This window comes from Arabidopsis thaliana, chromosome 3 (genome assembly GCF_000001735.4).
Source record: "Arabidopsis thaliana chromosome 3, partial sequence".
In the NCBI taxonomy this organism is placed as follows: Eukaryota; Viridiplantae; Streptophyta; class Magnoliopsida; order Brassicales; family Brassicaceae; genus Arabidopsis; species Arabidopsis thaliana.
The window spans coordinates 21,190,974-21,217,686 of record NC_003074.8 but is presented as its reverse complement, the minus strand read 5'-3'; the positions used below and the strand labels follow the sequence as shown (position 1 = coordinate 21,217,686).

The window sequence follows — 26,713 nt, the reverse complement described above, 5'->3', positions numbered from 1 at the left end:
CTTTAAAGGCTACCAGATTTGTGATCAACATGTATTCTTTTTGGTCAACTTGTTTAAACCGCATTTATACATAAAGCTAGGTTTAAACTTTTCCGAATAGTAAACCAATAGATTAAAGGCTCTCAACAATGTTTTTTTTGGCTATCTAGCATTTGTTTAATAGCAAATAAATCATTTTAAAATGGATTTGCATACAAAGAAACAAAAAGTCTTTGAATATTTGGTGAGGAAAGGTGTAATAATTAATATTATTAAGAGTTGATAATGGGATTAATTAATACTATTAGAAGGCAGCGCAGCCTCATAAAGTGGCGATACCTTAAAACAGAGCAACTTGGATGGCTTTTGCTATTTGTGGATCCACGCACATTCGAATCAACGATGTACATACTTTATACGTTTTATTGTTAGTGTTTTTTTTGTTAAATACTTTATAAGATTATGTCTTATAATCTTTTCAGATTAGACACTAGATTTCGTTAATCTTTTGTTACAACTGCAACGAAAAATCCCGGTCTACCTCTACATATTTATAACATTGCTATATTTGTAAATTTGATTAACATTACAGAAACAACTATAACATTAACAGTCATGTAACACTAATTGTAAAATACATGTAACATTTGCATGGAAATGAAGAGAGCATAAACTTAGGTAAATAAACACAAAATTATGTAGGAAAAAAGTAGCTAAGAACATTAATCATACATGCTAAAAATACCGTTTCATTGAAATATATGTGTAATTCTGCGATTAGTATAGTATTTACAATCTTGTAATTAATGTCACATGCTCTGCGAATTAGTAACACTACATAAAAATTACGAAAAACAGAAATACAGAAAAATATATCAAAAGGTATATTTATTTATAGAAAACTTGATACAACAAAACCTAATAAAATTAGGCAGATTTATCGGGTCGGATCTTTGAACATGGATTAAATTCTCTTAAATACCACAACAACAAAACAATACGTACATACGAAAACCCACGAAAAGAGGACGCAAGACAAGACTTTCTTCAAAGTTGGATTGCGTCAAAATAATCAAAAAACGAACCAACAGATGCGAAAAGGCGGCCCGGCCCGATAACCCGAGTAAACCGGGTTTGGAGTTTTGTAACACTACATAAAAATTGCTCAGCAACCTCACACACAACAACAAACTCCCACGTTTGACAGAGAATAGAGGACGAAGGAGCCTTCACTCTCCTCTCTCTCTCTTCACCTTCCTTCGCGCCGGCGAAGATTATTATTCTCTGTTTTTTAAGAGAAAAGTAAACGGAGAGAGAGATTTTTTGAAAGTAATGTCTAATCTACTAAAGGATTTCGAGGTCGCATCTAAGAATCCGTCGCTGGAAGCTCGTCAACGATGGCGATCCTCCGTGGGACTCGTAAAAAATCGGGCTCGTCGTTTCCGTATGATCAGTAATCTCGACAAACTCGCTGAGAATGAGAAGAAGAGATGCCAGATCCAGGTCTGTTGTTTCCTCCTTCCATCACTTTTCTCTGTTTCAGTTAATTTACTCATCTCGACTACAGTTTTCGATCATTTCCTTTTACGCTATCAGATCACGATCCTTCTATTTAGGAACTTTTTTGCCATTGATGAATCCATGTGTTTGTTTGCTATTGTTAATTAGTTTTATGTTTCTTCTTCTTCTAATGTACAGTCAACCAAACGCAAAATGACGCGTAAATTTAGTGTTGAGTGAGTCTTTAAGATTGATTTAGAATGTTGAAATATTGAGTATGATCGAAATGCGTAACGGATTAGTTATTTACTACGGCTATTTAATTGCCAACAAACTTACTAGAGAGAATTGACATCATTTTTTATGTCATGCTTTCGTGTCTCCCATTATAATTCCATCGATGCACGTTTTTTTTATATTATAAGCTCGAGGAAAATTAATCCATTTTCTGGACGTTAAATCAAACTGTAATCTAATTAAGAACGATATGGTCTACAATATTCATATATAGGTGTTGACTTTTTTTGAGTCTGGCGTTATTTTTGACTTGTTGTGCAATTACCTTTGCTTTTACGTAGTTTCTAGGAAATTTCGTGGAGCGGATCCATATCGTTCTCAAACAGAGACATCAACTTTATTTGTCCACTTGCTTGCGTGGATAAAAATATGGGAATCTCTCTCTTTGAATTTAAAGTCTTTTGGTCCCGTTCTTCTCTGTTTTGGTCTTTCTTTTTCTTTCGTATTGAAATCGAAGCATTTTCATCTTTTTTTTTTTTTTTAAAAACCTAACCACTGAACAAATCAGTAGACTGTTTGACTATTATGCCTTGACAAATGACCATTATTGAGCAAATACAAATACAATCTTGCCTGCTTTAACTCAATTTTCAAAACGTAATTTGTGAGGCAAAAGACATTACCAGTTTCATTGAGTATATTAGCTTCTTAGGTAAATACAAATTTTACTACGTTAGCTACGGTTATATCTTGTTTGATCACTGAAACTTTGGACATACAACAACAAGTAGCTGGTGTTTCAGAATGATTATATCCTCCTCTGCATGAAAAGCATAATGCAAAGAAATAATAAAATCAAAATTTTGTAGCGGTTGGCATGTTTTGATGCTGTTATTTAGTCTGGAAAAGATCAATGGATGTTAGTTATTTCTTGTAGTGACTAATGATTTAGTTGTTGTAGTTCTTCTATGAGCTCACTTTTTCTTTATATCATTATCAGGAAAAGATAAGGGTTGTCTTCTATGTTCAAAAGGCAGCTTTTCAGTTTATTGATGGTAAGAAACACATTGTTGAGTTTCAGAGATGCATCATTGGTGGCCGACTGGGTTTAATTCTTTTTTCTTTTCATTGTTTATATCTTCAGCTGGTGCCCGCCCTGAATATAAACTCACTGATGAGGTCAAAAAAGCAGGATTTTATGTCGAAGCAGATGAGCTTGCTTCTATGGTTCGCAATCATGACACAAAGAGCCTTACAAAAATCGGAGGACCTGAAGGAATCGCTCAGAAAGTATCTGTATCTCTCGCTGAAGGTGTACGTTCGAGTGAACTACACATCAGAGAAAAAATCTATGGAGAAAACCGTTATACTGAGAAACCAGCCAGATCATTTTTAACGTTTGTTTGGGAAGCGCTTCAAGACATTACCCTTATCATCCTTATGGTCTGCGCTGTAGTATCAATAGGAGTGGGAGTTGCAACAGAAGGTTTTCCAAAGGGCATGTATGATGGGACGGGGATCTTGCTTAGTATAATCTTGGTGGTCATGGTTACTGCTATCAGTGACTACAAGCAATCTTTGCAGTTCAGAGATTTGGATCGAGAGAAAAAGAAGATTATTATTCAAGTCACCAGGGATGGCAGCAGACAAGAGGTCTCCATCCATGACTTGGTTGTTGGAGATGTGGTCCATTTATCTATTGGGGATCAAGTTCCAGCTGATGGGATTTTTATATCCGGATACAATCTGGAGATAGACGAGTCAAGCTTATCGGGCGAGAGTGAACCATCACATGTGAATAAAGAGAAGCCGTTTCTGCTTTCAGGAACCAAAGTCCAAAACGGCTCTGCAAAAATGCTGGTGACAACCGTTGGTATGAGGACTGAGTGGGGAAAGTTGATGGATACTCTGAGTGAGGGTGGAGAGGATGAGACCCCTCTGCAGGTGAAACTAAATGGTGTTGCAACAATCATAGGTAAGATTGGTTTAGGCTTTGCAGTGCTTACGTTTGTGGTGTTGTGCATAAGGTTCGTTGTGGAGAAAGCCACGGCTGGTAGCATCACTGAGTGGTCTTCTGAAGATGCACTAACATTGCTTGACTACTTTGCAATTGCTGTTACCATTATAGTCGTTGCTGTACCTGAAGGGTTACCTTTGGCTGTGACCTTAAGTCTAGCATTTGCTATGAAGCAATTAATGAGTGATAGGGCACTTGTAAGGCATCTGGCTGCATGTGAGACGATGGGTTCTTCTACCTGCATCTGCACGGATAAAACAGGGACCTTAACCACTAACCACATGGTAGTCAACAAAGTTTGGATATGTGAAAATATCAAAGAGAGGCAAGAGGAAAACTTCCAGTTGAACCTATCCGAACAAGTTAAGAATATCCTTATACAGGCCATATTTCAGAACACTGGTTCTGAAGTTGTTAAGGATAAGGAAGGAAAAACTCAGATCCTGGGTTCACCTACAGAAAGGGCGATACTGGAATTTGGTTTGCTTTTGGGTGGTGACGTTGACACGCAACGCCGAGAACATAAGATACTCAAGATCGAGCCATTCAACTCAGACAAGAAGAAAATGTCTGTTCTTACATCTCATTCAGGTGGTAAAGTACGTGCTTTCTGCAAAGGTGCATCTGAAATAGTCTTGAAAATGTGTGAGAAGGTTGTGGATTCAAACGGAGAATCTGTTCCTTTATCTGAAGAAAAGATTGCAAGTATCTCTGATGTCATAGAGGGATTTGCTTCAGAGGCTCTTAGGACTCTCTGCTTAGTTTACACGGATCTTGATGAAGCTCCCAGAGGGGATCTTCCTAATGGTGGCTACACATTGGTAGCAGTTGTTGGAATCAAGGACCCGGTTCGGCCTGGTGTTAGGGAAGCCGTTCAGACTTGTCAAGCTGCTGGAATCACTGTTCGTATGGTCACTGGTGATAACATTAGCACTGCCAAAGCGATTGCAAAGGAATGTGGTATACTTACAGCAGGAGGTGTAGCTATAGAAGGTTCAGACTTCCGTAATTTGCCTCCACATGAAATGAGGGCCATTCTACCGAAAATCCAGGTTCTGATTTAGATTATTACAATGGATTCTTCAAATGTTTCAAAGCATCTTATAGTATTCGTTATAACTAATTTCAGGTGATGGCTCGGTCTTTGCCATTGGACAAACATACATTAGTCAACAACTTGAGGAAAATGGGAGAGGTAGTTGCAGTGACTGGGGATGGAACAAATGATGCTCCTGCATTGCATGAGGCTGACATTGGACTTGCCATGGGAATAGCTGGAACAGAGGTAGCCTTTGGTTCTCCTCTGTTACTGAGTTATTAAATCATTGTAAAATCGATGTTCTCTATGTTAAAAACTCCCGCGTATACAACACACAGGTTGCGAAAGAGAATGCTGATGTTATCATAATGGACGACAACTTTGCAACAATAGTGAATGTGGCAAAATGGGGACGTGCTGTGTATATCAACATCCAGAAGTTTGTTCAGTTCCAGCTAACTGTTAATGTTGTTGCTCTGATCATCAACTTTGTCTCTGCTTGCATCACTGGTAAGTAAAATCAAACACATGCACAATTTTCACCAATGATTTTTGAATAACAGTTTCAGTAATGATTGTTTTGCACCTTTTCAGGATCTGCGCCACTCACCGCAGTGCAACTGCTTTGGGTGAACATGATCATGGACACACTTGGTGCATTGGCTCTAGCGACCGAACCTCCCAACGAAGGTTTAATGAAACGCCAACCAATCGGTAGAACAGCAAGCTTCATCACCAGAGCTATGTGGAGAAACATCATTGGTCAAAGCATTTATCAGTTAATCGTTCTCGGCATCCTCAACTTTGCTGGCAAACAAATACTCAACCTTAATGGCCCAGATTCAACAATTGTTCTCAACACAATTATCTTCAACTCTTTCGTCTTTTGCCAGGTAAGAACAAACATTCACCATAAAAAAGTTTAAATGAAATTAAACACTAATGCTTTGCACAAAACAGGTGTTTAATGAAGTAAACAGCAGAGAGATAGAGAAGATAAATGTGTTCGAAGGAATGTTCAAGAGTTGGGTGTTTGTTGCTGTAATGACTGCAACAGTTGGATTCCAAGTGATCATTGTTGAGTTCCTTGGAGCATTTGCAAGCACTGTTCCTTTGAGCTGGCAACATTGGCTACTCTGCATTTTGATTGGTTCCGTAAGCATGATTCTAGCCGTTGGTCTTAAATGCATACCGGTTGAGTCTAACCGTCATCACGATGGCTATGAGCTGCTTCCTTCTGGTCCATCTGACTCTGCCTAACCCACCATCTAGTAACGCAACGTCCATTTTATATTTGATTTTTTTTCCTTCCTTCTTCAACTCCGGGCTAATGATCTGATCTCAAATTGTATAAAATCGTTGCTGGATTTTTTCTATTTTGGGTGTGGGTTTGATATATTTTGTCAACTGAGTTTCCACTTGACCCAATCTTTTGGTTTATGAAGAATTTTAAAATCGTATTTTGGACTTGGTTACAAACTTCTCATGGTAACATTCAGTAAAGCTTCAGAAACATCAGTCGTAAACAAGAGCAATACAGAAAGGCATTGATCAAACTGTCCGTTGTGTTGCACATAATCATTTGCTTATGAGACTTTTGGTTTCAAAATCGAAAGGGGAAAAAAGGCAAATGCTCCCTGTAGCTGAAAAGAGGTTCTTATGAGTTTGGTCACAAAAGAATATGCAGAGAGATTGAAGGATGAAACCATTGCTGCTAAAGAACCTCTTTACCATGAAGCTGAAATTAGACCTTGCTTCTCGAGCCATCATTGCGTATGGCTACAAAGCAACGCCTTGTTAAATGTAACAAGTGCAAAACTCAATAAAGAAGAAGCAGCAGAAATCTAGGCCTGATGATGGCAGGCAGATTCTGAGCTACTCAAAGATACCAGCAAAGTGACTAAAATGACCAATGACTTAAGGTCAGAGCAAAACCACAGTAAATGCAGTAAGCACAAGAAGAATGATCCTACTTGAATAGCCAATGCTGTTCCTAAGCTCATTAACAATGTGGTGTAAGCTAATCTACTCTTCCTCAGGATCACATGTATGGACATTGCTTATCTATAAACTACAGATTTGCTTATGAAACTCAAAACACACACACACATACACACACAATAAGATAGGAGTAGCAAACAATCAATCCATTATGATATCTTGTCAGTTAAAGAAGGATAACATTTCCTCAGTAAGGGAATGTCAAAGAGAAGGAATAAAAAAAAGAGACAGAAGAATGAAATCATTTAGAGAGCCTCTCAAGCTTCTGATCAGCATCCTTTAGAGCCCGCACAAGATGCAATATACGGTACTTATGCTTGGCGTTTTCAATGGTCAAGTCCTTCACCTAGAGTAGTAGAAATCCATACTCAAAAACTAAGGCGATGAGAAAAATGTGAAGAGAAAGAGGAATACCTTAGTCTGTTCTTGCTTCACAGTGGCGTTAGCTTCTTCGAGCTTTGACTGAAGTTGTTTGTTTTCCTCCACAAGTTTAGCATCCGGAATGTCTGATAACAAAGAATACATATAACTTCAAGACTAAAGTCTAAAGAACTCAGAGATTATTGGTCCTGTAGAAAAAAAAAAACCTGTCTTGGTCGACGCAAGAGCAGCTTCAAGCTTAGCCAATCGCTCCTGCCAAATAAAAACACGAACTGAGAGATTAATCGCATCATAATAACATTGAATGAGATCAAAAATCCCAGATTCAACAGTAATCCCAGATCAATAGATATATATGTTAATGGATAGATAATTAGAGAAGAACCTGAGCTTCAGTGGCTCTGTGAAAGAAGGGTTTCAAATTCTCGGGAAGATGATGATGATCCTCCATGATTTTCCTCTCTCAGCAGCTTCCGCTCAAATCATAAACCTCTCTTCCCGAATAGTTAAAATAAAATTGGTTATTACTTATGTACAATTTTGTTTTAACACATGATGGATACAGTGAGGATGGTTGAGGTTTCATTATGTCATGGTTTATTATATGTCGAAAAGCATATTATACAATGGAAATAATCATTCATAATGTTTAGCCTATCGCTCCTACCATGTAACACATGAATTGGGAGATTATGTACGTGGAATCAATTCTAGTTTTAGTCATTGCCTCATTCGTTTATTATCTATCACTTGGTATGCTTTTTCAATTTCAAGTCTTTTTCCATATCTATGCGGATGTGACCGAATAACAGAGAAATATTTGTTTGTCTTGGATTGTTTTCTATAATGGATTTAAATGTGTCCAGAGATTTATTATTTTCTAACAAGTTGCTAATATGTGTCGCCATCTAAATATGCATACACATATGTCAAAATCGTATGAATAACAAAAACAATATAAATCACGTTGATGATATAATTGTATTAAATTTTAGTCAACATAATGAAAAAAATACAGTATTCATTTAAACCCCATCTATTATAGCTTTTACCATCCCTCAAAACCCAAAATCTCAAATATTTTCTTTGAAGGAATTGAAATAGGCCAAGTGGTCGTTAGGGTTTCAAAAACATAAAGTTTGACATCATTAGTGTTCATCGCAATCGTATTCGTGACGGTTATCATGCCATCTCTAGTTCCGACCATAGCAAAACCAATCTCGGATGAAGACAGGTTACAGTGTCATAAAAGTGTTCTCCACATGCTGGGTGGCGTTGTTTGCAAATAAACAGCCAGCAGCAGATTGTTGCATGACGATGAAAGACCCACAACGTGATTTCTTAATTAGTCCTGACTACCACAAAGATATTTGCAGAGTGTTAAAGTCTTGTGGTATTCCTAATCGTCTTTGTTAAAAATTCAAATATTTATAACATATAATGATGAATATTGAGGTTTATTATGTCATGGTTCAAAAATTAAATCTTTTTAGATATAGATATATAAATTTGTAAATGTTTTATTTTCTTTTTAGTTTCTTTTTTTTTGTTACGAAACATATCATATTCACAACAAGTCAACAAGCCTCATTATCTACCATCTTTTAAGTTGCATATCTTGATCAATATCTGTAAACCTTTCAATTTTCATTTCTTTTTCTAATTTGTACTTTTGTAGCTTTTATATAGAATTCAAAATTTCCATTTACTTTATCAATACCAAATCTTCTTACTTAAATTTCAAATCTTTGAATTTCTGCAAGTCTGACTTTCATATCAAATTTGCAAGTATACTATTATGGTAAAAATCCACACACGTTACACGTATAGTACTAGTATATCATTTGATTGTGTTTCTAGTAAATATTTTCAATTCTAATTATTCTAGAACTTGTTACAAAATTTCTCAACACCATTTAAAATGAGTATACAGTACGTGATAGTTTTATCGTACTTATAAACCAAATCTCAAATAATTTTTATAAATAAATACAATTAGAGAGGAAAACTAGCTAATAGGCATGAAGTTCACGAAATTATTATTCGTGGCATCTGTTATGATCGTCATGTCACCTCTGGCTCCAACCAGAGCAACTGTGGTTGGAGGTTGGGGTATAGAGGAGAAAGCGGCATGCATCGTGACAAACCTCATGTCATGCCTGCCGGCGATACTCAAAGGAAGTCAGCCACCGGCATATTGTTGCGAGATGCTGAAAGAGCAGCAGTCTTGTCTTTGTGGTTACATAAAGTCTCCAACGTTTGGTCACTATGTCATCCCTCAAAATGCTCACAAACTTCTAGCGGCTTGTGGTATTCTTTACCCTAAATGTTGAAACTCAAAACATTCAATCTTAGTGAATAGTGATTGATCATATATATCAAAATCTTATGTAATAATGATGATGATTGGGAATTTATTATCTCCATGTTCAGACTGATTCTATTATATATCCGTTTTTCTTATAAATTTGTTTTGGGAAAATTTAGTGGATAAGTAATCAGGCTACCAATATTATAAGAATCGCTAGATTTTAATCAATAATTTTAGTAAATGATCACGCTTAGATGATTTTACCAACAATGAAATCTGCATCAATCAAAATAAAGATAAATCACAAATAACGACAGATGAATCCAGATAGACTGTGAAAAATTCTTCATATGATATAAAATTAATATAGCATCCACTAAATAAGATGGTGATGAATGATTGATATCGTTAAATCGACACTAATAATATTTATACATATATGTACCAATTAAGTTCTACTCAGGACCGATGTACGTTAAAGAAAACTGAGTCAAATCTGTACACTTGGCTCAAAAACTAGGAACCAATTGTCTAAAACCTGCCTGAAGAAGTTAAAATATCTATTGAAGCTCTAATCATCTTCGGATTAGTTAGCGGAGCTACTTGGATCGAATCCTTTATTTGATTCTGTTACAGAGGCAGAGAATACAGGTTCAAGACTTTCGTTTATGCTCTTTGTTTGTCTCTTTACCCTTTTTGTCCTCTGAGGAGTATCTTCACCATTTGCTTCTTCCTTTGCTTTCTGAGGAGCTCTAGCTTTCGGATTTGAAGCAGCTCTCCTCTGCAAATCACCATACATAACCATATGCTTTTAGTATATATACTCAAGCCAGAAGTTATCAATTTAGCACCAAGACAAGCTCCATAAGTAGACCAACTCAAGTTTTATTTGCAGCTAGCTAGGCCTTGTATAGTGCATAGATCATGAACCGAACGAATATTGATACAGACTTTTGGTAATGAGAAAGGTAAAAGAAAAGAGTGAGTTTGTAGCATAATATACCTTTTTATTACTGGATTTTGGCTTTTCCGGTTCTTCCAAAGGTTCCTGTCCGTTATCCTGTCGGTCAACATCTTCTAACTCTTCCAAAGTTGCATCTCCTTCAGCATCTATTCTGATACGTTTCGTCTTTTTCTTCTGCCTGTCCTTTACCTGGATGATGTAAAGAATTTATGAGTGGCAGAATTCTAAGTTCGTGAAATATTAAATGTAAGAAGCATGTCGTCCCCACCTGTAATGGTAGTTCTCTGAATTTCTGCTCCAGTTGTGCTGCCTCCGCATCATCCATTAGCAGAGATACCACATCCGCAGCTCCAAGAAAATCATCACCCTGAACATGCCCTCCAGTCATAACAAGCTGTTGAACTGTATTTTTCTGACTTGCCCTGTGCAAAATTTTCTCTTCCACCGTCTCCTTACAGATGAGACGATAAACAGTAACCTATTAAGAGGTTTCATTTCAGAAAAAAAAGATCAGGAAAATAACCCCATTGGCAGATGCTTGTTCACTTGTATGAAGCTTTGGTTATATAAGGAAGCAACAAAGAAATTGGTTCTCAATGCACAGTTTTTTTTTGGGAAATGAAAGCGATTAGAATAATAAAAGCAGAGAATAATCACTGACATCTTTTGTCTGTCCAAGACGATGAGCCCTGTCCATAGCTTGTAAATCCAAGGTGGGATTCCAATCACTTTCATAGAAAATGACAGTGTCTGCAGCCGTCAAGTTGATACCAAGTCCTCCAGCTCTGGTGCTCAGCAAGAATACAAAAATATCGCTCCTGCAACCATATATGGTTTACAATTGTGCACAGAAAGCCTCATGGGAACGTAAAAAAAAAAGCTTGAGAAAGTTAAATCCTACCTATGCTGAAAATCCCTAACCATATCTCGGCGATCCATGATGGTGGAGGATCCATCAAGCCTGAGGTACTTGTACTTTCTATAGTTCATATAATCCTGCATAAACATAAAATAAAAGAAATGTAAAGCAAAGGTGTAGATAGGGATGCTTGTTATATGTAATTACAAATTCATTTGTACAGTGAGGTCAAAGACTTGTGTCTAGATACTACCTCGAGAATGTTCAGCATCTTTGTCATTTGTGCAAACAGGAGCACCCTGTGATTTCCAGCTCGAAGCCGCTTCAATAATATATCAAGTGTCTGCAGCTTCCCAGAGTCCTACAATCCAAATTTGTGATTAGAAACATGGGCTCATATTAAAGCAACTAAATTTAAAAGGAAGTTGCAACAGAAAAGAAACTACCGTGAGCAACTTTGCTGGGTCAAAACTTTGCATTGGAGGGCAAGAACCAAATATTCTGTGTGTCAGTTGAAGCGCAGGCTGCACAACTGGAAGTTCTGAATCAATTTCTTGGATTAAAGGATGTGGAAAGCTGTTAGGCTTCCTGGGTCCATTAGCTTCTGACGTTCGTGCAAAACCGATTAATAGTCTCTTAAGCCATGGTTGATGTAATTCTTCTGTAACTCTGTATGCCGAATTTCTGTCCGAGCAATGAATGCTTACCTGACACATGAAAGTTCAAATAGAGCATGGTTGAGAAGACTTGGTACGGAACTATCCAGGTTATTAGTCAACAACTTAAAAATTCAAAGAAATCATACAGGTGGAGCTCTGGCTTTTGGGATATAAGTATATGCAGAATGCAGGAGTTTGATACTTGAAAGAAACCTATCCTGATGAGAGATCACTAGCGCTTCAAATGAAGGACGGGTAGGCCCTGTGCTTAGTCTCCTTTTCTGAAAATTCGTTTCAACTTTTGATGGCATCAGCAACATTCTTGTGACAGCTTTGGTTTTAACTCTCTCGATGTTATTGTCACTAAGATCACCATCCTTGGACTCCATAAGAGAGTTAACTAATTCATCCAAAAATTGCCGCTCCCACCTCAGTATAGAAAATAATAGCCTTTCTGCAACAGAACACAGAGCCAGATATCCAACTTCTGATGGTGATAGATCCATCAAGCGTGAAAAGCCAAATGCTCCACTTCCACTAACCACTTGATCTACCCCACTATCAGATGGGAATATTGACTTAAGAATATACTCAGGTGAATATATATTAAAATGCTTCAGAAAAGATTCTCTTGAGATGCCACGCCCGACAGAAGAACAAAATGTTTCAGAATTTTGGAGCACCTCTTGGTGTAGTAGCTTAGGTATCTGAAAGAGAATCAAAAGATCGAACCCAAAGGCAGAATTCAGTGAAAACTAGAGGATATCTCTACTTCAACACTTTTTTATTATTATATTGAATTGCACCTTGTATATTATCGGATTTTGACCACCAGAATAATGTACATCCTCTAGCTCACCAAAGGGATGGGGCAAAAGAGAATTGGAAGTCACTCCAAAGTAGAGATACGAGCTCCCTTCATTCCTTTCGAACAACTCTGGATGGTTGCAAACCTGGCATCAGAAACACAAACATGTACTAGCATAAGCCATAGACTTGTCAAACCTGACACCAGAAACGCTGGATGTCTTCTCATATATGTTGTTTGAGAGGTAGATATACCTTTATGTAAAAGAAAGCAGGGAAGTTAACCCGACTAGACAAGAGAGCTTACCTTCCTTAGTTGAATGACAATATTCATTAAATTCAATACTTTCTTATCAGTAAATTGTCCGCGGTTGCTATCAAACAACTCAGCCAGAGAAATTTTGTTCTTAATAGCCTGATAAAAAGCTTGTTGTCGAGAACTGAGCTTGCAGTGTACTGTAACTTCCGTCTTTGTAGTTAGCTCAGAAACCACATCCTTTTTTACCCGTCGAAGCATGAACGGTTTCAAGATCGCATGCTGTTTGAGAAAAGAAACAAAATGTGAGTGACTAAACAACTTTAACTCGTAAGAAGATGCATATGCAGTAGAAATTTGAAGAGTTCCTGGAGAAATGGCTAAATGGAATTAACAAGTCCTTCTAACAGCAAAGGAAAGGACAGAAGATTGGCTGTTATAAACAAAACAAAAACGAGAACCCCAGGACTAGGAGTGACCATTGTTGATTAACTTGGGAGATTCTCGTCCATGACATATGCATATACATGAATGTAGTTATATAAAAATCAATGTCGTTTTCTAAAAGTCTCAAGACGGAATCATGCAGTGAAAATGGAAAGTAATGCGAGACCCTAATTAAGGAGGCTAGCAAACTAAAAGACAGAAGCAGACAGAAACTAAAAGAACTTGAAGAGTCGCCACAATAATGCTGCAATCAGAAAATGAAATCTCACCAGTCTGTTAAGCTGGTGCTCATTTAAAGTGCCTCCGTGTTCAGCATGATTCTCAATTCTGTTAATCAATATGGATCATGTATCAGAAACAACTTCCTAGATTATTGATTACATACTTTTACATGGCAATTAAAGCAGAAAAATAGTACTAACCCTTTTGAGAACCATTCATTAAATTGATCATGGTTGTCAAACAACATTGGCATGATGAAATGCAGCAGGGCCCATAACTCTGCCATGTTGTTCTGAATTGGAGTACCAGTCAGAAGCAATCGGTTCCGACAGTTAAAACTAAGAAGGGTTTTCCATCTTATACTGTCAAAAAAAGGAAATGGGACTTGCATGAGAATTCAGCATTTCAAGTGATCTACAAGGAAATTACAAAAAGTAACATTCTCTTGCATGGCACCATCAAACACTGGAAATTCAACAGACCTCAAGAGAAAAAGTACGAACCTGGAGGAACTCTTGATTGCTTGGGCCTCATCTAGCACCATATATTGCCACTTCACCCGGCGAAAATACTTTTCATCAGTGACTAATAGCTGATAGCTAGTAATCAAAATATGAAAGCCAGCATCCCTGGAAAAAAAGAGGGGGGTGGGGGTCAACAGAGAACCTTTAGAAAAGGGCAAAGAAGTTTCATTGATCGTGCAGCCTTTGAGAGAACCATCAATTAAATAACATGAATTCTAACAATAGACATGGTTTCCTCTAGAGCGATAACATGTAAAATTAGACACAGATGGGGCAATACTGGCAGTACATATCACTTAATGTCTGAAACCTAACAACATTGCATGCTCTTTTGCAAATGCATATTTGACGTACAGCCCAAGGATCGAAAGAGATGATCCAAGTGGAAAAAAACATTACACCTAATTATACGATATGCAGACAGCATTGAGAAATTTGTCACCTCAAAAATATCACATAGCCGTTACCTTCGGTACATACGCTTGGGATTGATATTCTTTCTTAAAATTGTTCGTTCTTGTAATCCTCCCCAATATGGAAGAGTTTTCAAGTCAGGACAGAAACGACTGATTTCATCAGCCCAATTGTTAAGAACAGAGGCAGGGGCAACAACAAGAAATGGACCCCAAATGTTCTTTTCCTGTGTGAGAAAACTGATGAGGTTAACATAACCAAATCACAACAAATATAAAGGTCAAACAACACTATTTACCTCAGCCAAATGTGCCAAGAACGCCATAGCTTGAATAGTCTTACCCAAGCCCATTTCATCAGCAAGTATGCCATTCAAACCCTGGAGTATAGCAAACAATAATCTTAGTACAGACCCATTCTGAAAGATGATTTCTGAGGGGAAGAATTTCCTCCATTAAGTCCTACAGAACAAAAATAACAAATGTAAACAGAGATTGAGTGAACCTGCTCATAACAATTGACTAGCCACTGAAGGCCTTTCATTTGGTATTCTTTAAGGGTTCCTTTAAATAACTCTGGAGTCTGAACTGTTGATGTAACAGGCATTGTAGATCTGCAAGTAGAGAGATTTAATTGGCTTGATAGACTAAAATCGCAAAGACAAGGGATGGAGACAAGAACACAAACTCACGGGTTATGCAAATCTATATTGCTCGAGCCAGAAACTGATATATCATTTAAAGGACCTTCCATTTCAGAAGTTTGGCGTAGCTTCATATATTCAGTGTCAAATGCATCTGTTATTTGCTTCTGCTTAGACACCGCATCTTGGGCAGCTCTCAAGACCTTTTCCTTCAGTTCAGCCTCTTCAGGATCCTCTACCTCAGAAGGTTCTGCCGCTGAAGTTTCTGGGAGCACTTCGTCAATCGGATTTTCATCACCTATTGGTAAGGCTTCGGAAGGATTCGAATCGGTCTTGTTTTGCATGAAGTGACTGTAAAGCTCAGTCTGTTTAATAAGGAAATTGAGCCTTTGTTGCTGCCTTTTTGACTCTCGCTGCTCCTGTTCACGTTTAAAAGCCTCTGCAGCTTCCTTTTCTTGCTTTTTCCTCTCTTCTGCCTGTCAACATTATCAAATTATTCCAAGTGCACCGTTCAAAAGAGCATCAGCTGAAGAATGATATTAAAAAATTCCAAGTCTACAACATAATTTCATCCATTTCTATAGCCAAGTTTATAGAGTTGTGACTATTGTTCAAGTCCTTATTCTATGAGAAAAGGCAAATAAACCCGTGCAAAAAGCATGTATTATTAAAAAAATTGGCAACAGAATCTGTAACCCAATCTAGTTGGCAGGCTGGTATACTACAAAGTCAAAAGGAGAATAGAAATTGTACCATCTGCTTGTCATATCGCTTCCAGAATAGCAGCATGTCTCTGGATATCTTCCTAGTGCGAATTGGTGCAGTTCTTGGGATTTTGTATGATCTACCCACCTTCATTCTCACCTGTGAACTCAAAGTAATCAAATGAGAGATCTAATCAAAAATGAAATCTAAGTCCGCGATTAACAACTTAGTTTTCGGGATTATGTTGTTAATCGCCGACATGTAATTTGGTTCTTCTTTTATAAAATTTCTACCAGATGACCAAAAAAAATCTAAAATGAAAGGAAAGAGAATATCCGTCTAGGAAAGGAAATATAATAAAGACTAATATGAGAGTCAATTTCAATTACCTCTCTTTGGCAACCATCTGCAAACCTCTTGGCATCAATTGATAGTTTACGATGAAAAGTAGTGAAAATTCTATGGTGTTTTGCTATATCTCTTCTGACAATATTGATCCAGGCTTTTCTAATTTTATCCCTTTCTGTTTTCTCAATGACTGCAGGATCATTCTTTGCTTTCAGCTTCTTCGGTAGACTTCGTTTAACAATCTGAAGAAAGGATACATAAAACAATGTCGGAACAAAAAGATAATGTTGTTAATAAAGCCATGAATGAGCCATGAATGAGCCATGAAGGATTCAAAACTATGATTCATAAAATACTGCCACAGAATCCAAACCTCGTATGTATCCCCCTTCTCCAGAATCTTCACGTAATGGACCTGTAAAACACCACCCTCAGACAGAATTGTCCGTGCAGTACTTCCAGCAGATCCTTCTGGAATGGCAGAATTCATTGCAGCTTCTGACACCTTGAGGCTAAAATTTGGGGTGGAGTTTGAAGGTGACAGGGCCTTCATTCTAGCTTGAAGAGATTCATATTGAGGTCGAGGCTCACCCATTCCATTACGGCTTCTTACTCCAGACCTTTTATCACTTGCCATCAGTTCTGCTAATGATCTCAGATCCAGAGTTCCTTTCAAGTAAAATTCTTCCACATGAATGTCTGAAAAGCTCGGTAAGTTTAATGATGCCACCAGCTTGTCATAACTTGGGGGGATTTTGTAGATGACACCATCACCAATGTCCAAATACGAAGGTTCATATGCTATCCTGCAAATGATGCAAAATTCAACGTGTCAATCTAGGAAACCCAACACCGTAAGTTATCTAAGCGGATTACACAGGGTTACACGGATCCCATGGAACATGAAAAAACATATGATCAACATACTTGGGTGTAATATCACGATCATGGTAGCTTCCTCGCCTATGTGGGGTCACATCAGCTGCAAAATTTGGAGAGTTGTCCATGTCATAGAACCTCCCATGGTAATCATTCCCTGGTTTCCTACCTCTGTAACTGCCCACATTGCTCTTTAGCACCGGAAAACCCATCAGATGAGGAGGATTCCCTTGAGTCTCCTTGGACCTATTTTTGAATTTTTGTACATGCTCCCCAAGCATTGATCGGTAGTGCTCCTCAGTAACATGTTGATTGTAGAGATCATCATCGTCCTCTGCATCCTCAGCTTCTGTCCACCGCTTTCTCTTCTTGGAGCTCGCATTCATTCTCGATTTAGACCCATTGCTGTAGTTTGCCACTACCCCACCTTTAACCATTACCAACCATATAGACAGAACACAGATAAACGTCACTTAAAACTATCACAGTAGGTGGCAAAAGTAATTCCATAAAACCAATTAAAAACTGTACCTTGAGTGCTTCTACTTTCATCCTGGCTACTACTCCCATAATAATCAACTTCATCTTCAGGTTTCGGAATTCTAAACTTCATCAACGGCTGCAAGAATGAAGAATTTAGCCACAAAACCCACACTGAATTTCAACAGTAAAACAAAAACACACTGTAGAAACAAGGAGAAGCTATACAATTGCAAGATTTCCAATCACCAAAACTACATTCATCACAGTCACATGATCATCATCCAACAAGTACAAACCATCAATTTCAAGGAAATCACAAAAAAATTGAGACCTAACAGACCTCGAGATCGAATAGATTCGCGTAAGGAGAGTCCTTCGGTGGTCGTCTTGAAGGATCCATGAGAGACGGGAAGAGAATAACACGGCGTCAAAATTTTGGAGAGTCTTAATCCTTAAAAGCTTCTAGACAGAAACATTCGTCACGAGAAAGAAAAAGAGTTCGTCTCGAAGAAGAACCCTAATCCAGTATGATAGAGGAAGAGGGCGAAAGGTTAAAGACGAACATGCGCAAGTTAGTGGACACAGGCGGTACAGAAAGAAGTCCAGACTACTAACATACGCCAAACGAATAAAGCTTCTTACCGTGCGCCTCTCCACAAAAAACATTTAATTATTATTTTTTCTTAACCCCTCCGGTACCGGCCGATCAGATAACGACGGCTAAGTTATCGTTTTGGAGATAAAAATACCTTGTGGGGTAAACAACAATATATAAGAAGTAAAGGGGCGAATTTATAAATATTGAAAGCTCATATTCGAGAAAACCCTAATTTCAATATACAGGATTTTTTACCTCGTCGTCTCTGAAACTTCATCTCTGCCGTCTTAAGAAGATTTTGCCAGTGCGGGAAGCGGCGGAGATTGAGAGATTAGCGACGATGGAGGAAAGCAAACAGAACTATGACCTGACGCCACTAATAGCGCCTAACCTGGACAGACACTTGGTGTTTCCTATATTCGAGTTCCTTCAAGAGCGTCAGCTTTACCCTGATGAGCAGATCCTGAAGTCTAAAATCCAGCTTTTGAACCAGACGAACATGGTTGATTACGCCATGGATATTCACAAGAGTCTCTACCACACTGAAGACGCTCCTCAAGGTATTCTTGTGTATTCCTCTCTGGATATGTCTGTGAATTTGCGTTTTTGTGTACTGGTTTGTTTGTTTGATGATGAATGTTGAAATTTGTGGTGATAGAAATGGTGGAGAGAAGAACAGAGGTTGTCGCTAGGCTCAAATCTTTGGAGGAGGCTGCTGCACCACTCGTGTCTTTTCTTTTGAACCCTAACGCTGTGCAGGAGCTAAGAGCTGACAAGCAGTACAATCTCCAAATGCTCAAGGAACGCTACCAGGTTGTGATTTGGATGATTAAGTTGTTTAATTTTGTGAAATGTTATCCAGATTTGGTTTTGTTTGTGTATTGTGGAACACAAATCTTATATGGCTTGGTGTCTTATCAGATTGGTCCAGACCAGATTGAGGCTTTGTACCAGTACGCCAAGTTTCAGTTTGAATGTGGCAACTATTCTGGTGCTGCTGATTATCTTTACCAGTACAGGACCCTGTGCTCTAACCTTGAGAGGAGTTTGAGTGCCTTGTGGGGAAAGCTCGCATCTGAAATATTGATGCAAAACTGGGATATTGCTCTTGAAGAGCTTAACCGTCTCAAAGAGATTATTGACTCAAAGGTTAGTATTTAAAACTTCTTCTAGTTTGCGACCTTTGAAATCAATATAGATGTGAGAGTATATATGCTAACTACCATTTGTTTTTTCAGAGTTTTTCATCGCCGTTAAACCAGGTGCAGAACAGGATTTGGTTGATGCATTGGGGTCTGTATATCTTTTTTAACCATGATAATGGAAGGACACAGATCATTGATCTTTTTAACCAAGACAAGTAAGCCTCTACCTCTCTGTTATCTGCATCTCTTCTTTATACCTTTCATCACCATCTATTTCCTTGCGTTTTAAGATAAGCATGATCTAGATGCGATGAAGTTATGTATAGGTGGTGTTTGTGTGTAGAACTTTGTTTATAGTTAATGTTAGTCCTGATGTGCCTACAAGTAATTAGCAGTCACTAGTTTTAGAGTCTTCTCCTTCTTTTCATCCAGACCTATTCTTAAGATTGTGCTTTGTGTATGGGCATTTGCTGAAAAATAATTCACTTTGTTTTCATGCTGCAGTTCTGTATACTAATTTGATTTACTTTTTCAGGTATCTGAATGCCATCCAAACTAGTGCTCCACACTTGCTGCGCTACTTGGCAACTGCTTTCATTGTCAACAAAAGGAGAAGACCACAATTGAAAGAATTCATTAAGGTCATTCAGCAAGAGCACTACTCCTACAAAGATCCAATTATCGAGTTCCTGGCATGTGTGTTTGTCAATTATGACTTTGATGGGGCTCAAAAGAAGATGAAAGAGTGTGAAGAGGTAACTCATCCACATGTATAGATATTTTTGTTTGTGCAGAACTGTGCAATCAATACTCTGACATTTTAACATGATGTAGGTCATTGTGAATGATCCATTCCTTGGCAAGCGAGTTGAGGATGGAAACTTTTCAACTGTACCACTGAGAGATGAATTTCTTGAAAATGCCCGCCTATTCGTCTTTGAAACCTATTGCAAAATTCATCAAAGGATTGACATGGGGTAAGTTCTCACATTTGGTTGTATATGTTTACACATAACTCTGCTCTCCGGATTGCTCAATGTTTGGAATTTTCTCTATTCCTTATCTTTCCCAACACATGAAAATTGCCATATCCAGCTATTTAAGTTGAGAAGAATTGTTGCGGTCTTGTGGTTTAACTTTGTACTCATGTCGAGCCTATATTTCCCTTGTCAGGGTACTTGCTGAAAAATTGAATCTGAACTATGAGGAGGCCGAGAGATGGATTGTGAACCTAATCCGCACCTCAAAGCTTGATGCCAAGATTGATTCTGAGTCAGGAACTGTAATCATGGAGCCTACTCAGCCCAACGTGTAAGTAGAATAAGCTTAAATCTATGATATCATTCGTATTCTACAATCTAATCTTGTTTCCGCTTTATGCAGGCATGAGCAGTTGATAAACCACACCAAAGGCTTATCAGGACGAACATACAAGTTAGTGAATCAGCTCTTGGAACACACACAGGCGCAAGCAACTCGCTAGTCAAAATTTTGCTGTGGAAGCCTTTCCTTGATAAAACTCACCTTCGGTTGACTGGAATTATTTTCTTTTTCTTGCTCTGAGTTCACCTTTTACTTTGAAAAAGATTATTATGGAGTTGTTCTATTTGAAATGTTGGATCCACAGATTGGAACATTTTCCAACCAAATCAGCATTTTGTATCCACCCTAAGCATTTAAAGGTTTTTGCAAGCCAACGTAAATTACTGCCTTACATTGAGCATCTCTGATTTGCGTAATAGTAAGTACAATAATAGCATATAACAGAAGTAAGAAAAACAAAACTTAAGAGTTAAGACTATGACAGTGGAAAGAACAGGTCACAAACAAAACAAGTATATCAATTCGTAAATAGTATAAAGTTACTCCAGAAGTCCAACTCGCCAGAGTCATCAAAAGAGAGAAGATAAATTCAATTTCTTTGGAGGTGGGTGCCCTCCAGAGAGTACCACATAAGAATAGAAACACAACATGCAATGGAAATGGCATATAGTGTGTTTTGATCTTTCCAGTGGATCTTTTGAAGCGAGTATGAAAATACCATTTACCACTGATGGTCGAGTTACTATAAGCAACATGAAGGACCGTTTGTGTATATCAGAGGGGAAGGACATGAAACAAGAGATATGGTCATTAAACTCTCGCAAGAAATGGGAGAAGACGTATTCGATTGATTTGAATAGAACTTCCATTTGGTGTCGCCGCCATCCGAATTTGCCAACAAAAACAATCACAACATTTCAGAAAAATAAGATTTTGCTTCATAATTGGAAGATAACTGGCCGTACTTTAATTATACATGATCCGGAACAAAATTCTTATGATTTTAGCTTTTAAATTTCAGCATAAAGGGGTTTCTAACTTTCTATCGCTTATTTCCCAAGTTTACTCACTGTATAACTGGTAGACGCATTATTTCTTATTATTGTTTCAGGATTGAGCTAGCAATAACTTTTCTATATTACTTATGTTTTAGTCTTCTTTCTTTATCTCTTTTTATTTATTTATTACTATGATATTCGAATATAGACAATCAAAGCATATCTCACAAATAAGAAAATCAAAACTTTAGATTATGACACTGGAAAGAACAGGTCACAAACAAAACCAAGTGTATCAATTCGTAAAGAGTATAAAATTACACCAGTAATCCAACAGACCAGAGTTATCAAAAGAGAGAAGATCTCCACTTTTTTAAATCTAAACCTATGTAAAGTCCCTTCAGTATGAAGGACTAGTCGCAGATGGTTTCAATTTCTTTGGAGGTGGGTTTCCTCCAGAGAGCACCACATATGAATAGAAACACAACATGCAAGCACTGCAATGAAAAAGACGTAAACACACGGTTACATGAATCCACGAAAGATCATCAGAATCTGTTGTAGATCACAAGACGTATTTCTTACCTGATGACAGCAAAAACCCCGGCCGGAAACAGCTTCTTAGTCTGCATAAGTACAACATTAAGCAGTTGAAGTCAAGCAAGCAAAAATAAACAATCAGCATGATCACAAAGATAATGAATACCATCGAATAAGCTGTGAAGTTCTTCCAGAAGACGACAGCTGAAAGCACTGCAATTTCAGGTTTAGAAAAATGAGTAAGCACAAATGCTTTCATAGATAAAATGAACATTTCTTATAGAGAATCATAGGCACATAATGTTCAGAGATGACCACTTCATAGCATGACACAGTATACTTATCTCGATTTTAATATCCACTTATCATGAGTAAGATACCAGTAATTACTTGATGTAATGAATTAGAGATGAAAAAAAGTCGTGGTAACAAAATATCCCCTACTGTTCCTGCAGACAATAAATGAAGATTACCTGCTTGTCCTAGTATATAAGGGAAACTAGATTTTCCCTCTCGCCAAATCTTTAAGCTCAGTGTACTAAGGGCTAGAAGGCCACCACCATAGAGGACACCAGTACTTAAACTTGTAAGATTTCGTGAAAACGCAAAACCAAGAAGCCCTCCACTCACAACGAGACCACCTGAAAAAGTATCATTTATTAACACCAGCGTGTTACCTGACAATAAGCAACTCTTTGCTAGAAATGCTAAGATTTGAAAGAAAGTTTGAGAGTCACAAAGTAGTACCATAAGGAATGCCGAAACAGAAGTCGTGGATCTTTGCTGCTCTTATTGGTTGTGTGGCAACATCTTCCTCTACTGGCTCTGTGATGCTCTCTTTATTGGTAGCAGTTTCATCAACAGTGGAATACGGTTTGGATGTTTTCTCAACAACAGGTTTTGAAACCTCAGCTGTATAGCTTAGAGAAGCTGGTGTTTCAGAGCTATTCCCATCAACACTTTTAACTACAAAAGACTGAACCAATTTATAGCCAATAAGCCACTAGTGGAGACACTATCAATCCCAAAAAATTTAGAAGAGAGCTCAACATATGATAATTAGCACATAGAGACAATCAAAAAGGTGAACAAAAAGGCAATTTTTGTTATTGAAGACATGGTACATTCCCAACCAACTCAACCAGAGAAAACAGAGAAGCAATTCAAGTCTCAAGGAGAACCATTTCTAGAAAACAAAAGCAAATATTCGATTACGACTAAATCAATCAAGCTCAAACGTTTTTGAGAGTAATCAGGAAAAGTAGAACAAATAGAGTATTGGGCATGGACGTAATCTAATCGAGATGAGTAAATTCCAAGTCTTTTTCATGCGATATCGAGATATTTACCTGGGGACGAATCATAGGGCATGGAAACGATCGGCTTTGGAAGTGAAATTGGCGATTGGTGGATGAGAAACAAGCAAGCTGAGAGATTTGTGAAGCCATCGTCCAGATCTGATACCGAAAAATTGGAAGTGAAAAGTCAAAAGGGAAAGAAATGGAGAATCGGAGCGTGGTCAGCACGAGAGATGGAGTGGTTGATCTAGCCGGCGTTCAGGACTGACTGACTAAAAAGACGATACTGATCGGACAATCTTGACCGTCCGCTCGTTTGATTTTGAAGTTGTTCGGTCAAAATGTTGCGAAGAAATTACGCGCATATGACAATTTCGGTTTAGTGTGGTTTAATCTTTGACTTTAGGGATCGGAGATGAGAAAAAACGAATCCATTTAATTATTTCGGTTTAGCTGGTTTAAGCTTAGGTTTCCTTTTTAGGCGGCTTTTAGCTTTCAAGTGGGCTCAGATTTGTCTCAGGTTCTTTATTGGGCTCATTTCGTTTAAAGACCATTAGTATTACTAGTAGTTTTGGTTAGCCCAACCAGCATTTGATTTTGTCTGAATTAAAGTTCTTTACTTGATTTCAACCACACCTTTAACGGCTAAGCCCTCATAAATCACACGCGTTGTTTGACTTGTGAGTGCACTTATGAAGAGTCAAGAAAGACAAATGTCTCTCTCTGTCTCTGATTATGTAGCTTACCATATATTACACCATTGTATTAATTATTCAGAGATTACCAACTCATTATTTTATCTTGTTGCCTAATTCCGTGTATTAATTTTAGTTTCATATTGACATTTTACATTTGGTTATATATTAATGTTCTTTCTCTAGAATTTACTATATATATTGTTTATGCTAGCTAGGATCAATGTCATAACAGTAAATGATTTCCACCTCGCTCTTAATTTTCTACAAATCATCTCTTTCTTCACCTAACGACGATGGATCTCCGATTCTTGGCGTCCTTGACCCTTCTTCTCGGTCTATTCTTCGTCAATACAAATCCAACAGGTCACTTAATACCTCTTTATTTCATTATGTATATAGAAAATATAACATGTGTGATTATATTATAATATCACCCTGACATAGAGTAATCAAACCATGTCAATATCTTGAACTTTTGAGACCTTTTTAACTATTATTTTTAGCTTTAAAACAAAATTATTTAAATATTGAAATTATAATTTACCACTTATACTGATGTTTCAAATACTTGAAAATAAAAGTTGAAAACAAATATTCAAATGATTAGATATGTTTTATGATTAACAACAATGAAAAAAAATAGAGTCACTAAATTTTAGTAACACATTAATTCTCTTTTTTATTTTTGCTAAGAATGTAAATAATTCATTAGAAATAAAAAATATTAGGATTAACATGTAGTAAAGTCTAAGGTTTTTAGTTCTATGACAAAAGAAGGAACACATTAATTCTCTCATGAAATATTTAGTAACACATTAATTCTCTCATGAATTATGCCACATGTGATGAATGTATTAAATATTGGATTGATATTTAACAGGTGGACAAGTCGGCGTTTGCTATGGAAGAAACGGCAACAACCTCCCTTCACCAGCAGAAACCATTGCGCTCTTCAAACAGAAAAACATCCAACGAGTTAGGCTATACAGTCCGGACCACGACGTTCTAGCCGCCCTACGTGGCTCCAACATCGAGGTAACGCTGGGTCTTCCCAACTCTTACCTACAGAGCGTGGCCTCGAGCCAATCACAAGCTAACGCGTGGGTACAAACCTACGTCATGAACTACGCGAATGGCGTCAGGTTCCGTTACATATCTGTTGGGAATGAAGTTAAAATCTCCGACTCTTACGCACAGTTCCTAGTCCCTGCCATGGAAAACATTGACCGGGCGGTTTTAGCAGCCGGACTCGGTGGTCGTATCAAGGTATAATCATTACTCATATATATCGATTACGTATTTTCATAAGATAAATATTCTTTTTAGCATTAATCAAAATTTCATTTTAAGTTCAACATTTGCGAACTTATCTTATTAAAAATAGGAGATATTCAATGTTTTAGTGTAAATTTGGTTAAGAACTTAATTGCGTTTTATTCTTTTTATCTTTATATAACAAAAATTGTAAGTTTCAACTCTGTTTTATTATAATTGTACGGAATTTAACAGGTATCCACATCGGTAGACATGGGAGTGCTCCGAGAGTCTTATCCACCATCGAAAGGTTCGTTTAGGGGAGATGTTATGGTGGTAATGGAACCAATCATACGTTTCTTGGTAAGCAAGAACTCTCCTTTACTCTTAAACCTCTACACTTACTTCAGCTACGCGGGCAATGTAGGCCAAATCCGGCTCGATTACGCTCTCTTCACGGCTCCTTCAGGAATCGTTTCGGACCCTCCTAGATCTTACCAAAACCTATTTGATGCGATGCTCGATGCGATGTACTCGGCTCTAGAGAAATCGGGTGGCGCATCATTGGAAATAGTTGTGGCGGAGACTGGATGGCCAACGGGAGGAGGAACCGATACAAACATAGAGAATGCGAGAATTTATAACAATAATTTGATTAAGCATGTGAAGAATGGGACACCGAAGAGACCAGGGAAAGAAATCGAGACATATTTATTTGCCATTTATGACGAGAATCAAAAGCCGACTCCTCCTTATGTTGAGAAGTTTTGGGGATTGTTCTATCCCAACAAGCAGCCTAAGTATGATATTAACTTTTATTGAGCCGAACCAATATTCTATCAAGGGAATGGTATATTTATATTTGAAAACTAATATAGATATTGGTACTATCATTCATTATACAATAAATAAAGTTTGAGGGACTGTAATGACTTATCATTTACAAGTAATGACTTCATTAAAACAAGACTTTACTGTTAACGTGTTGGTAATTGTAATGCCTTTATCAATAACAAGTAAAATTATACTTCCTGTCTTTAAAACTGAAGTCGTGTGTAATCAGACTCTTAAAATTTATACAAAATTAGTTATCTCAACTTACCTAGGTTTAAATAGTTTCTTACAGCATAGCAGGTTAGAAAATGAGTAAGAACAAAAAGAATTAGTACAAATTTCAGACCACA

At 37.5% G+C, this 26,713-nt stretch overlaps 7 protein-coding genes across 12 annotated transcripts; 4 read left to right on the top strand and 3 right to left on the bottom strand.

Annotated features, from left to right (window-relative positions):
• The first annotated feature begins 850 nt into the window (after positions 1–850).
• On the top strand, positions 851–6,673 carry ACA11 (autoinhibited Ca2+-ATPase 11). 2 transcript variants are annotated; one of them, NM_115593.7, is made up of 7 exons: positions 851–1,482; positions 2,717–2,771; positions 2,861–4,785; positions 4,863–5,018; positions 5,111–5,282; positions 5,367–5,665; positions 5,733–6,673. In NM_115593.7, exons 1-7 carry the CDS (start codon positions 1,312–1,314, stop codon positions 6,030–6,032), a joined length of 3,078 nt encoding a protein of 1,025 aa, NP_191292.1. In that variant the 5' UTR covers positions 851–1,311; the 3' UTR covers positions 6,033–6,673. The 2 variants fall into 2 exon arrangements, with proteins under 2 accessions (NP_191292.1, NP_001326564.1); NM_001339853.1 differs by lacking the exon at positions 851–1,482 and adding an exon at positions 2,259–2,635.
• AT3G57320 (threonine-tRNA ligase 2) lies at positions 6,242–7,771 on the bottom strand. 2 transcript variants are annotated; one of them, NM_001339852.1, is made up of 4 exons: positions 7,540–7,730; positions 7,361–7,406; positions 7,188–7,279; positions 6,242–6,551 (listed from the first exon to the last, which is right to left on the bottom strand). In NM_001339852.1, exons 1-4 carry the CDS (start codon positions 7,603–7,605, stop codon positions 6,351–6,353), a joined length of 405 nt encoding a protein of 134 aa, NP_001319777.1. In that variant the 5' UTR covers positions 7,606–7,730; the 3' UTR covers positions 6,242–6,350. The 2 variants fall into 2 exon arrangements, with proteins under 2 accessions (NP_001319777.1, NP_191291.1); NM_115592.5 differs by having other exon boundaries at positions 6,329–7,119; positions 7,540–7,771.
• A 1,273-nt stretch (positions 7,772–9,044) lies between these two features.
• Positions 9,045–9,570, top strand: AT3G57310 (Bifunctional inhibitor/lipid-transfer protein/seed storage 2S albumin superfamily protein). Its single transcript, NM_115591.2, has one exon. It carries the CDS (start codon positions 9,176–9,178, stop codon positions 9,485–9,487), a length of 312 nt encoding a protein of 103 aa, NP_191290.1. The 5' UTR covers positions 9,045–9,175; the 3' UTR covers positions 9,488–9,570.
• Positions 9,571–9,793: 223 nt separating this feature from the next.
• INO80 (DNA helicase INO80-like protein) lies at positions 9,794–18,537 on the bottom strand. 4 transcript variants are annotated; one of them, NM_001339850.1, is made up of 24 exons: positions 18,529–18,537; positions 18,016–18,424; positions 17,724–17,811; positions 17,241–17,619; positions 16,687–17,119; positions 16,355–16,555; positions 16,014–16,124; positions 15,309–15,736; positions 15,122–15,230; positions 14,916–14,996; positions 14,671–14,843; positions 14,183–14,308; positions 13,880–14,041; positions 13,727–13,784; positions 13,062–13,292; positions 12,754–12,900; positions 12,094–12,654; positions 11,735–11,995; positions 11,542–11,649; positions 11,331–11,425; positions 11,091–11,247; positions 10,698–10,907; positions 10,469–10,618; positions 9,802–10,246 (listed from the first exon to the last, which is right to left on the bottom strand). In NM_001339850.1, exons 2-24 carry the CDS (start codon positions 18,073–18,075, stop codon positions 10,052–10,054), a joined length of 4,524 nt encoding a protein of 1,507 aa, NP_001319776.1. In that variant the 5' UTR covers positions 18,076–18,424; positions 18,529–18,537; the 3' UTR covers positions 9,802–10,051. The 4 variants fall into 4 exon arrangements, with proteins under 4 accessions (NP_191289.2, NP_001319776.1, NP_001190117.1 ...); NM_001203188.1 differs by lacking the exon at positions 18,529–18,537 and adding an exon at positions 14,493–14,604 and having other exon boundaries at positions 14,684–14,843; positions 18,016–18,199; NM_115590.4 differs by lacking the exon at positions 18,529–18,537 and having other exon boundaries at positions 9,794–10,246; positions 18,016–18,407.
• Positions 18,368–21,170, top strand: EIF3E (eukaryotic translation initiation factor 3E). Its single transcript, NM_115589.5, has 8 exons — positions 18,368–18,833; positions 18,932–19,086; positions 19,195–19,422; positions 19,512–19,633; positions 19,954–20,173; positions 20,253–20,395; positions 20,592–20,729; positions 20,802–21,170. The coding sequence occupies exons 1-8, from the start codon at positions 18,614–18,616 to the stop codon at positions 20,899–20,901; spliced, it is 1,326 nt and encodes a 441-aa protein (NP_567047.1). The 5' UTR covers positions 18,368–18,613; the 3' UTR covers positions 20,902–21,170.
• A 726-nt stretch (positions 21,171–21,896) lies between these two features.
• AT3G57280 (Transmembrane proteins 14C) lies at positions 21,897–24,007 on the bottom strand. The gene is made up of 6 exons (NM_115588.4): positions 23,629–24,007; positions 23,027–23,255; positions 22,753–22,920; positions 22,446–22,492; positions 22,325–22,365; positions 21,897–22,236 (listed from the first exon to the last, which is right to left on the bottom strand). Exons 1-6 carry the CDS (start codon positions 23,725–23,727, stop codon positions 22,140–22,142), a joined length of 681 nt encoding a protein of 226 aa, NP_567046.1. The 5' UTR covers positions 23,728–24,007; the 3' UTR covers positions 21,897–22,139.
• Positions 24,008–24,497: 490 nt separating this feature from the next.
• Positions 24,498–26,450, top strand: BG1 (beta-1,3-glucanase 1). Its single transcript, NM_115587.2, has 3 exons — positions 24,498–24,638; positions 25,156–25,541; positions 25,785–26,450. The coding sequence occupies exons 1-3, from the start codon at positions 24,569–24,571 to the stop codon at positions 26,349–26,351; spliced, it is 1,023 nt and encodes a 340-aa protein (NP_191286.1). The 5' UTR covers positions 24,498–24,568; the 3' UTR covers positions 26,352–26,450.
• The last annotated feature ends 263 nt before the right edge of the window (positions 26,451–26,713 follow it).